Source organism: Leuciscus leuciscus (assembly GCF_965113295.1).
Source record: "Leuciscus leuciscus genome assembly, chromosome: 14".
NCBI lineage: Eukaryota > Metazoa > Chordata > Actinopteri > Cypriniformes > Leuciscidae > Leuciscus > Leuciscus leuciscus.
In genome coordinates, this window is record NC_138738.1 from 3698992 (window position 1) to 3713613 (window position 14622).

Here is a 14622-nt window from a genome sequence, read left to right on the forward strand (position 1 = left end):
ACGATGACAGAATTTTTATTTTTGTGTCAATTATTCTTTTAATACTTAGGGCTAGTAATCTGAGCCATAAGTATGAGCCATAACTGAAGTTAATTAATAATATATACATCAAGTCATGATGATATGACAAAAAAAATGCCAACAATGTTCACTGAAATGATTATCACACTCTGATAACGATCCCATGAAAGATCTTCTTAGCAAACAATGTCCAATAAAAGTAACTACAAGAGAGAAAGCTGAAAATAATCAACTTGCCTTCCTTTTTTCAATTCACATTTTTAGATTAGATGCAACTCAGGTGCATGTGTGTGTGTGTGTGTGTGTGTGGAGCGTATCTGACTGCCGTGTGAACCCCGGTGCACTGCCACAAACAGTTGGTTTCAAGAACAACTGGAAAGTTTAGCAACTTCAGACAGACAGAAACAAAGGCTATACTGTTCTAGCCCATAGCTCGCCCCTCCCTCAATCCAAAAACAGCCACGGAGAAGCCAGAAAATCTTATCTGCCAATGTCTCGCGCAGGAAATGTATGTAAACAAGTGTCCCGAGAGCAGGCATTAATTTTCAGCGCAATGTAAACATGCTTTCATAGGCCGCCTAACCATCATAATTAATAAAGCATAGCGACACGTTCTGTATGCTTTGGCTCGCGTCTCGCCACAGGCTCCTTCGACCGCGACGCGGAAAAGGACTTTAATTTGAAAGGGAAAAATTTAATTTTGGGGGAACTGAAGACCGTATAAAATGTTTCCTTCAGCAAACACAGGGAGGTGAGGAGGCCAAACGGCAGGGCATCATGCAAGATGTTCTCTTTCTCTCAAATGCTTGAAAACACACACACACACACACACACACACACACACACACACACACACACACACAGCTAGATATTTGTTCAGAGCTCTGTTGACAGACAGGTAAGTGGTCACCATTTGGAGAGCCACTTCTGCGGCGGGTGCTAAAAGGCCGCTTCAGTCTGCACAAATGGAAAGAGGCTCATTATGCTCTCAGCTGAGCCCTTAACACAAACCAGCTAAAGGAACTGTCAACTGGCCAGCAACATAAACACATATGGCACAAACAATCTGCTCCAATCACACACGCTGGATCCTTTTAGGAGGATCCGCTCGGAACTTTCTGCATCGAGAACTATTAGAAATGCCGATTGCAAACTTCAGGACTGGTTTGGGTACTGGATTGTAGAGCTTAGCGCAAGAACAAACAAATCATTAAAACTGATTTGTTAGCTTATTAAACAGTGAAGCTCTATTTAGCATGGAAGAGCAAATGCCCTCGCTCGGCAAAGCCTGACAGTGGAGGGAGTTCGGGGGTTAGTTTGTGATGTCTGAAAAAATGAGAACAGCAAACAGAAAATTTGCAGCTGAGAAACAAATGTGGCCCATCGCGGAAGCCATAAAAGGCAACGTGCGTCTGTTTAAATTCACCCCCCTAAAAAAAATGTATGTCTGCTTAAAATGCAGTGCACAAATGTTTTGCCATTAAAACAATCGAGAAAAACATACAATTGTGCATAATATACAAAATCACCTCCGTTCCAATACATTTCCTCAAAACCTGGTCAATGGAAAATGTTTCACATTTTTGTGAATTTTTGAGTAAATACTTTGTAAAACAACAATACTGTGGAAATCATTTTATTTCCTAAATGTTGTTTGAGATCATTAAACTGTATCAAGTCTAAAATTAAAGGTCTAAAATAATTAGCATTCCATTATTGTGAGTGACATGATGTGAAGGCCAAGTATAGTAACCCATAACTCAGAATTTGTCCTCTGCATGTAACCCATTCAAGTGCGTGCACAAACATTAGGAGCAGTGAGTAGTGAACACACACACACACACACACACACACACACACCAGCATTTCCTGCCACTATTGAGAATCGAACCCACAACCTTCCGGTTACCAGTCTGACTCTCAAACCATTAGGCCACGACTGCCTGTGTTGATATTATCCATGCTGAACTGCATCCATATTAGCCATTGACTATTGCATAAGGGACCACTGACATTAACACTAGAGGGCTTTAGCTTACATATTTACCCAAAGGAATTTTTCAACAGACATTTCCGTACCACAGCAGTGACTTACAGTAAAGTGCACATATCACTTAAGTGGCAAATACCAGGACAGGTTGCCTAAAGTGCACGTCACACGCTAAACTAGACTAAACTTTAAAAAGACTTAGTGTAAATCTCTTGATTGGTTTCATTTGCTGTTGATCAGATATTGGGGCAACATTTCAGTACATTTCAGAATTCGAATATGCAACAACGACAAAAATGATTTGGCTCGAAATGAACCAATCAAAATGTAAACAAAAAATTAGACAAAACAAATTGGAGCACATTTAGTTACTTCAAACACCACAACATCTGGTGTACATACAGTCTTATTCAAAGAGAAACAATTTATACAAACACAGAAAAGAATTTCACACAACAACAATCACTTCTAAGCAAAACTTAACACCACTTGACCTATATCTAGATGGATTTCAGCCTTTTTTTGAAGAAGCCCAACCTTTCTTAAAGGAGGTAAAACAGAAGTCAACCCAACCAGGCAGCAGAACTTGAAGAAGCAGTTTGGGCTGAACTAACTAAGGCGAACCTGAAGTGCAGCATTTCTGTTTAACGAAACCTGTCCATTAATAGTAAGTCAGAGGAACAATCAAAATGTGGAGAGCATCATTACACATAGTTGCATATGTGTGGGAGAACTAAAAACAAATTCACATATTTACGAGGAGGACTAAAAATACTTAGGTCTCACCAATAAAAAAACAACTGTAAAATACAAATTAATACACAGATGAGGTGGAAAAGTTATTAATTATATGAGAATTCATTAACCCTCCTGTTGTCCCAAGAAACTTCATCCACCAGTGATTTGCGTCACATTGTAAATAGTTAAATTCATAAGGGTCTAAAGACTCTCCTTATGGACGAAGTATTTAATCTGGCCGCAAATTATATGATGTTAAAAAAAAGTATTTAATAGATTTACAGAACCATGATTGGTTCTTTGACAAATTTGACAAATATTTTACACAAAATTGTAAACTGCTTTTATTTTGTGTTTAGATATTCTTAAAAACGTCACAAAGTCGGCTTCAGACACCAAAAAAGAGTCAAAATTATCTTAAAACCATTAAAGGGTTAATATCGAAACCTTTAAACTTTATTTGGGCGGGAAGATCACTCAACGTCACTGCTTTACCTGAGGTAAACTGATCGGGGTTTTTTTTTTTGGCAATTTTTTTTTTTTTTTTTTTACTATAAAAAATTATAAGTACAGCATAAACAATAGATTACAGACATTAAGACATCAAGCCCCATACAAAAATATGAACATTATATAAATCGGTGTTTGATAAGCCAGTTGGCTTAAATATGAAAAGTGCCTTAAGGCAAATACGACCGTTTCCACAGAAATCAGTTGACATTATCATATCAAACAGTTTCATAATAAATATTTTATAAAATAGGTTCAATTTAAAAACAATATATTATGAAAATATTTAAATAGTTTACTGACTCCACATTATATTTTTTATTTCCAATAGTGTAATTTGTTTTCATTTCACGTTATGAAATAAAAAGTTATTTACAAGAAAGTCTTGTAAACAAAGAACATAACGTTTTATGCATGTATTTCTCTACTCTTAAAAATATATCAGTGTTAACCTCACATAAACCACTAAATATTAAATCTTAGTAGGCTACACTTCTTAAGCCTGTCAAGTGAAACAAACTGTTACACTTACCTGATAACGCAGGAAAAAGGGCGAACGATCTCTCCAAACACTTCTGTCGTTTCTCTCTGACAATTTTCTGGAACAACAAAACCTCGTTGCTTATTTTCAATTACAAGTGTTTGGAAAATCCTGCCACCAGAGTAAATAAGAGCCTGTGCAAACGAGCATGACATTTTCGACTCAACTTCTACGTGCAACAATGGAAGCGTTAGTTGTAATAATGTTTCTAACTTAAAAGTCTAATTCTAAGGCAAAAGTTCCCGGCTATCACACTAAAACGGCTTCCTCGCTCTCACACACGCACAATTACAGCATATCCACACGGAATTGTGTCCCTCATCCCACCCAACGCAGGGAGTTCCGAGGAAAAATGCAAAATATGACAAAGATCTGAAAACTTCGCTAGTGAAAAACGCGATCAGACAAAGGGAACGAGTGAATCTAAAACTCACCTTTATTAGGAAACACCTCTACCGAAAGAACAGGACGAGGTTTATGTCTTTAAAGTTATATTTATCTTGGTGCTCTATTGTTTTCAGTAATATTTCTCCCGGTTTGACAGTAAAGGTGGAATGCGAAGTATGGGTTTGGTATGAAATTCACGCACTTCAGTGGAAAACGAAGGAGGGAAAAAAAGTTTAAGGAGGGGCCACTGTTGAACGTCAATCAACACGGCTGGGGGCGGGGCTTTCTCCAGACGCCACGCCCACTTTGGGCCACATGAAGAAAAGCTGTACATGAGCTACTGTACTGTACAATGAAACACCAAGTTTAGATTAATGTAATTACTTTTTTTCAATGACAGGAAGCGTTGGGTAGATCATATATGAAATGTAATATGGCCGGTTGTATAAAATGCTTAGAATAGTCTTACAATCTATGTTTTTCTTGAAGTCTGATCATAAGTTTTTAAGTCAGTTACATGAAAAAGTAGATTGAATCAGAAGATTAAGAGTATTGGTCCTAACTAACTGCTAGTTATCAGTCAGACTAGTTCTTAAGACACAGTCTTAACTTGTCGGCTATGTTTATGCAACTGGACCCTGATACTAATTATTTATTTCATGTGAAATGCAAGAATAATCTTGAAAAAAGAAAAGAAAAAAAGAGATAGAAACACATTCCTTAAATTGCACCTTTATCACCAACACAGTTTATTTTATTATTGCACATTTTTCTAAAATATTCAAACAACTAATTTGTTACTGTATTCATTAATTAAACACTAATAAACAAGTTGGACTTTTACACGTTAGCTAGCAATTCAGTCTTTTTCTTTTGTAGATATAAAAGAGTAATGTTTCTCCTTTGAAATTTTTAGATATAGATTTGTTCATCAACATTGGTTTATAAACGTGCTAATTAAAATAAGTTGTTGTATACTTTTAAGAAGGTTTGAACAAAAATTCTGAAGAATTCATAAATCTGCCCAAAATCAGTACATGAACCAATGATTATCTTTGTTATCTTTGCAGGTCAAATACAGCATGGTTCCCGAACCCTTTTTAGAAGGCCTTCATCATCATCATCATCATCATTGTCCAGGAATTCTAATAGAATCCATGCAACATTCCAGAGCGATGAGTGTGAACAGTGAAACCTCTTCACCACAACCACCGTCTCAGGGGAGCAGAACAGTCAAACTCAGTGATGTAATATCCTGGAGGAAAGCCTAAGATTATAATGCATATGCTGCTTTAACATGCATCTCCACAGGCGTAGAGCTCCGTCTGTAGGTCAAACCTGAAACAAGTGAGTGAACAGTCCAAAGTAAAGATCGGCTAAGAAAAGTTAACATTTTACAAAGGTTACAAAAAGCAACAGGGATCGGATGAGGAAGTAGTTGAAACTATCACAGCAACTCTACGCGGTAAACTTTTCTAAGATCTACAAGTTTGGACAACCAACCCAGCAGGCTGTGACAGATCATCTGGTCTGGCCTGAGGCTGAAGGTTTAAAGAGAGATCCTCAGTGTAATATCACAGCTAAAGCTGAGCTAAAGTGATAATATCGCCACAGAGACTTTCATTTGTTGTACAGTTCATTCATTCAGCCCCATGCAATGACTTAATCTTCAATATATACTTTACAAGCGCTTTAGAAAGGCATTTAAAGTCAATATAAATCAGCATTCACAATCCACCGGACTTACAAAATATTTTTAAATCTGTAAGTTTGCTATTATTGCCAAGGCATTTATTAAATTAACATTAGGCAGCATTAAAAGCCTAAAACAAATGGCAAAATAGATATTTGGCTATTGCTTAACATCATTTTCCATGTGAAAATGTAAGTGGCTTTAAAGATAAGCGTTTTAAAAATACCATGCACAAAAAAATACCATGAATGTGCTAGATTAAAGTAGTTTTATTTCATATTGACTTTAACTTTTGCACATCGGTCAAACACACCTATAAAGGAAGTTCTTAAACGAAGCACATTTTTACAAACACTTTTATTTCATTTCACAGTATTGCATTTTCCTTCCTACATTTACATTCACATTGAGTAAAAATGGAAGAAGATGTCTAATTTGATTTACTTTTGTCTGCATGCATTAAGACAGTTATGGGTTTTTATCAAATACATCCTATGTTACAGAGTCAAGTGATCATAAACTATAATGACACGTAAAAAGGCAAAACAAAATAAATTAAACACCAAACAAGTTTTCGCATCTGTATCACGTGATCATGGAAGTATTTCAGCAATGACACATAGTATTCCAGATAATCTTTGCTTGAGTAAGCAAGAAACTGCATGAGTGATTGAGATGTTTGACATACTCCACGCATCAGTCATGCCAATGATATTGCATGTGCAAAAATCTGAAATTTGCCATCAGCTCTGATAAATCTGGACCTTGCTTTAATCTTCAGCATTCGGCACACTTGCACAGACATCTCTTTCTTGGACAAGCATTTTTACACAGTTAAACACACACACAAAACGTAGCACGACTGCCAATGAAACATAAAAAAAAAAAAAAAAAATTATTAGGTTATGCAACACTGTTTTTAACCCGGTTTGCTAAAATGTGAAGAAGACATTATTAAAATACTAATTAAATTGTATACAACCAAACAAAATACAACACAGTCCACTGTTTCTTTTCCGCCGTTTTTAAGCACATACCACGTCTAATGTGACCTCCTCACCACCAGGGGTCATTTGCATCTTTCACACCCTCAAATCAAACATCATAAAAGGAGGCACTCCCTCCGTTCTCCAGTACACCCACCCATTGCACAACCATTATTTGATTTTAGCCCATATAAGAGGATATGACCAACAGATCGGCATGTAAAATCATGCAACCCCACAAGCAATGGTGCTTCATTTGACAGATTAATGGGTTTCGGTCTTCTTGTAGAGAATTGAGCTGATGCTGAGTGAGAACGTTTCCCATTTGCTGCATGTGACAAAATCACAGAAAGAGGCCAGCAGGAAATCTTGACACTGTTACTCGCAGGCGATTTTGCCATCAAAGCTGGAGAGGGCGATGGCAAAGGCTTGTACGGCACACAGAGGATACCTGTAGTCCAGAGTGAAAGCATCGTCTGCAACTCTCCCAAACTGCATCACAATGTAGTCCACTGAAATATAGCACAAAAATGGTCATGCAAACTTTTACTTACTTCGCTAACATATTAATACTGCCATTAATTATAAATGTATTTGACAACATCCTTCGGCACAGTGTATACTGCACACTTTGTATGTACTATTATATAAAACAGTGAAAAAGCATGCATGCAATATGGAACAATAAACTTTTCAAATAATAGTACTGTATGCAACACTTTAGAATTTTGTATGTTTAGTGTGTTGCATCTCAAAATACATACGATTATTTCGCATTTTTAATCCATTTTTACATTTAAATGTCTTACCTTTTCGCACTTTTCAAACAGTAAGTCAAGAAAGAGATTAAAAAATTGCTGTTGATATTATTTCTGTTGCATTTTCCACATTGGAAATGGATGGTGAAGTCAAGTGCATTGCATTGTGGGATATAGTATATTGCATTAATTTGGCACTAATTTTGGTTAAATATAATCAAATAAATTATTTAATTAAATGAAAATAATAAATGATCACTAAATAGAAATTTAAAAAAGCAAACTAATAAAAATGAAAAAAACAAAAAAACACAAAAGTACTAAAACTAAACAAAAATTAAAATAAATGCTAATTCAAAATATTATTAAATACTATAACAGTATATAAGAATCCTAAAGTAACACTGCAGGTTATATAATTCACGTTTTGGCAACTGTCGTAGCTGTGATGATTTGCATACTGCAAAATTAGTAGTGTTTGAGAACGCTTTTCCAAACATGATCTATTTGTGAAGCAGTATCAACACAGAGACTTACGGTCTTTGTTATGCACAATCTGGAAATTTTTGATGGAGGCCTGTGTGACTCTGCCGTTGAAGTTTAACACATGTGACGCCGTATCTTCATTCCACACTGGCGTCTTATTGCGCAGCTCTATCAAGTTTTCCATATTTCTGTTTTGATGTCTCATGAGGAGGCCATTATTGTCCTGTTGGAAAGCAGCATATTCAGTTGTACTTTAAAAAAAAAAGGTTGTGTGTGTATGCATGTATACATTTGTGATTTACTTACACTACGTGGTCGTATGGGGACTCGTTCACCATCTTTGGTCATGCCAGGAATAACTATAATCATTCGTCTCGGTCCTTTCATGCCCAAAACATTTGTTTCCTAAAGTCACAATATAATATCAAATTAATATTATGAAATATAACTGATATTGTTTCACTGATTAGTGCTTCAACCAAAACTACAGCAGTATTGTAATGTTGCCTTACATAGATAATGGCTGCCAATTCCTGGCGAGCGTTAGACATGTCCGGCAGAGCTCGGTCCGGATGCAGTGCATTATCAAACACCGTGAACTTAGTTCCCATCAGATTTGACCTGAAATACAAGTGCAAATAACCTTTAAGTCTATGAGACTGTGTCATAGACCTACAAAAGTATCATATAAAGAGCAGCTATATTGGTAATGATCAAACCCACGTACCTCAGCTTCCCAATGAAGTTTTCTCCTCCTCTGGAGAGGTCGGTGGGGTCTATGGAGATCAAGTAGTTTGAGGTTGTGCTTTTTTTCCTCTTCCTTCCCGCTAACAAAAACACCTAGATGTAAAATGGACAAAAAAAGATTTGTTACATCGGAATTCATATTACACCCATTTTGCAAAGCTAAAATTAGTGATGAATATTGGACCATATATTGGGGTAGGTAAGATTTTCTTTGTTTTTTGAAAGAAATTAATACTTTTATTCATCAAGGACACATTAAATTAATCAAAAGTGACTTTAAAGACATTTATAATGTTAGAATCAGCATATTAGAATGATTTCTGAAGGATAATCAGGATTTGAACATATATTCAATTGTAATAATATTTCACAATATTAGTGTTTTTACTGTATATAAATGCAGCCTTGGGGAGCAGAAGAGAAATCTTTCAAACAAATCATACTGATCACCACAAACTTTTGAAAGGTGTACACTCTTAGAAAAAGGTCAAATGGGGTTCTATTTAGAACTCTAAGGTTCTATTTAGAACTTTAAGGTTCTATTTAGAACTCTAAGGTTCTATTTAGAACTTTAAGGTTCTTGACTTCTTATTGCCAAAAAGGTTATATATAAGGAGAAGTCTTACAAATTGCAGAATACTTTCATGTTGCTTAATTCATAACATTTATTTAAAGTTAAAAATAAATTGAAACAAAATTGGTTAAAACTAAACCCATTAAATAATCCCATGATGGGAACCCCTATAAGGTTCTATATATGAAGCGCCTGACGGAACCCTAGGGTTCTATATAGAGTGTAGTCTATGTTTACCACTCATCCATCATGGCTGAGCTTGCAAACTGCAAAGTCCTCAACAACTCATAATGTTCCAACAGAATGAGATAATACTGATAAACACAAACATTACAGTAGATGTCATACTTTCTTCTCATTGTCCAGGTGCAGGTAGTAAGTTGGGTAAAGGCCTCTGTCCATCCCTCTCTTGTCCCGGGTCACTTTGCACTTTACCGTGACGCCTTGTTGAGCGGGCTGAAGTACAAACTCCTCCAGATTGTCAAACTCGATGACAGGAGAAGGTGCTCGCTCCTCCTTCACAGGAATAAAAGAGGTAACCTTACAAAATACCCCACACAAAATTAATACTAGAATAAGAATAATGTGGAATACACTGAATTTACCTTTTTGCCTTTTTTCCCTTTGCCCTTTTTCTTTTTCTGTGTCACTTCTGAATCAGAGTCTTCAGTCTCTTCTGCTTTAGCAGGATCTGAGGATGAGAAACAATCAAATCAGACACGAGAACAGCTGTGCTGTCATTTTATGGAAACAAATCAGTTACGATTTATATATATATATATAATAGTTAATATTCAGTTTCTTCACAATGACATGGTATAACCAGGGTTTGAAATGAACACCCGCCAATTGCGTGTAAAAATCAACTGGGGCGGGTAACGCTGTCAAACCACTAGCCAACTTGGCGTGTTACTTATTATGTTTACTCACTTCGTGGAAGTTCAAGAAAGACAAATCTGCACTGATTTAATGCAAATACTCAACTTGTGAGTCATCATGATATATTAAATACAGCGAATTGCACAGAATCTGCTCATATCTGGCTTACTTGAACATGACCATCACTACGCAACACATAACAGCGTGCTTGAAAAAAAGCATTTGGTTATCAAAAAGACATTGTTATTTTCCAGCATCCTACATTTTTGGATGTTCTTTGTACTGTATTGATCTGTCATTTTTGGTGAAAAGGATCTGGATGAAAGAGGGAAGGAGATGGCTGGATAAAAGGATTTTGTTTGAATAAGAAATGAATGTATGAAATCCAAATTTGATATACTGTATATATATACACTGTATATAAGCTGTCATAGTTAATCTGGTTCTTCTTTTTTTCTTTTGGCTAGTAGAAGTTCTGGATGGCCCGGTAACTTAAAAATGTAGTAGGCAAAGTGGCCGGTGAGTGAAAAAGTTCATTTCAAACCCTGGGTATAACCCTCGATATGGTTCTTTAACTTAATTTTATTGCTATGCAGTAAAAAATACAACATATTGCCTTGCTGGAATCAAAGCAACTTAAAAAATACCATTTGTTATTCATTGAATTTATTTATTTATTTAAGTATTTATAGTAGTAGTGACAAAATATTTGATATAACAAAAAATAAAAAGTAATAGTAATATAGTAAAGTAATATAGTAACATTTAACCTAATAACATGATTCTTTTTTTAAAGAATTTAAGCTTTTTATGTCTTTTTATATCAAACTGTGCATATCATAATACTTACTTCTTCACAATGACATGGTATAACCCTCAATCTGGTTCTTTAACTTAATTTAATTTAACATATTTCCTTAATTTAACATATTTCCTTGTTGGAATCAAAGCAACTTATAAAATACTTTGTGAAGTATTTTTAATGATACAATTTTGTGTAATCATTAACAAAATATATATTATAAGAAATAATAAACCAAAAGTAATATAGAAACATTTAACATAATAAAATGATTTTCTTTTTTAGAATTTAAGCTTTTATGTCTTTTTATATCAAATTGTGCATATCATAATGGTTTAAGAAAGGAATTTACTTTTGGTCTTTTTTGTCTTTTTGTCCTTGTCCTTGTCTTTGTCTTTGTCTTTGTCTCCTCCTGTCTGAAACATGGAGGATGGGTTTGAGCTGCTCTTCTTCTTCGTCTTGCTGGTTTTGGTTTCTGGTTCGCTCTCATCTTCACTCTCAGATTTGGCGGCTTTATCATCCAAAAGATAAGCAAACATATGTATTATTCTGAATCATAAAGCGGACACGCATGTAGAAAAGCTCTCAGAACATTACCTTTCTTTTTACTCTTGGTTTCAGGCTTGTCTCCATTTATCTGAAACATGGAGGCCGGCTCCTTTTTCTTGGCTTTAGATTTTCCTTTGCTGTCTGCGTCCTCTTTGACGTCTTCATGTTCACATAAAGCAAGAAATCAATAAACAAATGCATAAATAAATCTAGTTAGCAAGTATTGTTGAAAGTAACACTAGAGCTCATAATAGAAAATTTAAAGAGCTTTATGTTACTCATTTGAACAGAGGACACCTTTTGATTTGGACTTCTTGTCTTTTTCCTTCTCTTTTTCTTTTCCATCAGAACTTTCTTTTGAGGTTTTTTTCTTTGTCTTCTTCTGAGGAGTGGTCTCCCCATCGTCCTCTTCATCATCGTCATCATCTTCTGTAGAACCTGTTTTGCAATAAACACATTTAAGTGCTCAGTAAAAAAAAAATTGGTACACTTATCAAATGTCACACCATCATCCTGTAGGAGAGAGAAGACATTGTTTAGTATTACAGTTGTTTCTCCAAAACATTCATGAGAAAAATGTGTTGAATTGATTTTTCTCCTGAGAAACAAACTCCAATTATCTCACAGTTTTAACTGATGTTTCAAACTGAGCTCAAGATATTAAAGTCTGAAATCAAAAGTATCAATATGATCGAATTCTTCCAATCTGAGATGCTATACACATTCATAACTATATATTCTTAATTTATCTCAGTAATTTTCTTATAGTTTTAGAAAAAAACATTAACTGAAATAAAGCTTAAATAAATAAAAATAAAAATATTAGATGAAAACTGAAACTAGAGTTGCACGATTCTGGATATATTGACAATCAAAAGATCATGATTCTCCCTCGATTCTGAATAGACAACTAAACAAAAGTCCATTTAAAAATACTTAATTTTTTTATAATTTTTTTTTTACAGTCGTTTGAATGACTGATTCAATGACTCACTGATTAAAACTTCCAGTGTTCCATTACTGGATGAATCAGCATTTTTTTTATTAATCTCTTGAATGAATGATTCAATGACAAATACATTTTTTTAACAGTCACTTGTCGCCACCTACTGGTGTAACGATGGAATGATACAATCTTTATTTGAAGAGTCAAGTTTCTTTCAGATGGCGATGTACTCTAGTTTGTTCACTATCGTAGACATCAGTGTTTACATCTAAACTAATTTTAACTCAACATTAAAGATGATGCCTTAAAATTAGAGATGTTGCTTGGCAAGTTGAAGTACTAAAATTACTAAAACTGAAATAAAAATAAAGCTAAATAGAATAGAATAAATTTTAAATAAAACAGAATTCAAATAAAAACTGAAAATACAAAAATAAAAGCCAATTAAAAATATTAAAAACTATAATAGTATATCAATAAACATGGGTCACTTACTCTTCTTCTTCTTTGGGGCACTTTTCGCTTTCTTTTTGGATTCTTTCTCCTTCTCTGTTGATTCTTTTTCCTTCTCTAGTTTCTTCTTCTTCACCTTCTCTCCATCTGTGAGGGAGGTTTGTGAGAATCGTGTAAACAGCCTGACAGAAGCACAGTTCTGTCATGACAACTCTTGGAGTGTTTGGTATGTTAATGGATATGACGATGTTTATATGTTTGGTCTTGGCGTAATAGATCTGCTACGCTGTTGTTTCTGTTATTGCTGTTGCTGTAGATCAAGAACGAGACTTGCTACTGCCAATACACACACGACACGCTGCTGTGAGCAAATAAGACATGCTACTATTGTACAATATAGTGAATTACCCATAGCAGATCTATACAGGTGGAGCTGGGGAAGGTGGAGGGTTTCTGAAAGCTACAGCAAGCAAATGCTGAACAAGTATTTAAGGTTGAGCTGCTCATTGGCTACTGATACAGCAGGAACCAATCAACTGTGCCCTATGGAGAATGATGTGATTGCAAGAAGTTTGAGTTAAGGACCTGCTATCTAGAGTTTCATGACAGAACTGTGTATTGATGTGACATTCAGGACATGAACTCTCTGGCGTACTCTGAGTGGCCGGGCTGCTCTCGGCCGACAGATCTCCGCTCTTCTTGCTCTTGGGCTTTTTGGGTTTGGCTTCGCTTCCGTTGGTCTCTACTGGAGTGGACTCGGGCTTCTTCTTTTTGGGCTTCTGTAATATTCTGATGTGTGCAGTCATAAAATTACATTATTGTCAATGGCATGTTGGAGAGATACAAATTAGGCATTTACATTTATTCATTTTCAGACACTTGAGGAATACATCAAGATTTATCTTGAAGAGTCAATAAACACGAGAAATGCTAGTAATGCAAAGTGTCAGATATTGTTCCGAAAAGTTCAAGCTAAAACAGGGAGGCATGAAGGAATAGTGAGAGCACAGACAACGATTTTTTTTTGTTTGTTAGAAAATTAGAGAACTCACCAGTAATGATGCATGTGAAAGCAACAAATAAGAAGAGAACAACATTCTGAATATCACTCTCATTATTATCACTCTCTTATTCTTCATCCTACTGCACACTTCATTTTCTTCAAGGTAAATGGATTTATGTAACTTATGGTTATAGGTTATTTAGTGTTGTCTGAGTCAAATGGGTCATTCCTCAACCAGAGGCTCAAATCTTTAATTTTCAAATCAAATAATATTTTTCTCTGAAGAAAGACTAACTTAAATAGTAATTAAAGCCTACACATTAAATGCCAAGGATGAATATTTACTGAGTTATCCACTATTTTGTGGAGGGGGGGTCAAATTACAATGTTCACCTAAAATTTCAAGCCAAATTACAGGTGGGCGAAAATGACTTTAGAAAGATGGCAGCATCATTATTTTATTTTTACGTAGAGATTGGTAGATCTTGTGCTTAGCTATCCTTGTTGCATTCAATGCCAACGGTGACAGTTAAAAAATGTGTTTTTTCCTAAGTATATG

General features: G+C 35.2%; 2 protein-coding genes across 7 annotated transcripts in view; both read right to left on the reverse strand.

Annotated features, from left to right (window-relative positions):
* Window positions 1-4392, reverse strand: part of tead3b (TEA domain family member 3 b) — a 49231-nt gene extending 44839 nt beyond the window's left edge. For all 6 annotated transcript variants that reach the window (XM_082136480.1, XM_082136479.1, XM_082136478.1 and 3 more), the window contains exons 1-2: window positions 4235-4392; window positions 3792-3858 (exon numbers count right to left, since the gene is read on the reverse strand). The gene's annotated coding sequence lies outside the window, so the exon portion shown is untranslated. The remainder of the gene's footprint in view (window positions 1-3791; window positions 3859-4234) is intronic.
* A 1927-nt stretch (window positions 4393-6319) lies between these two features.
* Window positions 6320-13866, reverse strand: LOC309513969 (tubby-related protein 1; the record flags this gene model as incomplete). Its single annotated transcript, XM_082190091.1, has 12 exons — window positions 6320-7378; window positions 8162-8333; window positions 8417-8515; window positions 8623-8731; window positions 8838-8950; window positions 9780-9947; window positions 10037-10122; window positions 11465-11623; window positions 11710-11820; window positions 11959-12099; window positions 13103-13207; window positions 13716-13866. The coding sequence occupies 12 exons, from the start codon at window positions 13864-13866 to the stop codon at window positions 7245-7247; spliced, it is 1548 nt and encodes a 515-aa protein (XP_082046217.1). The 3' UTR covers window positions 6320-7244.
* Window positions 13867-14622: the final 756 nt, after the last annotated feature.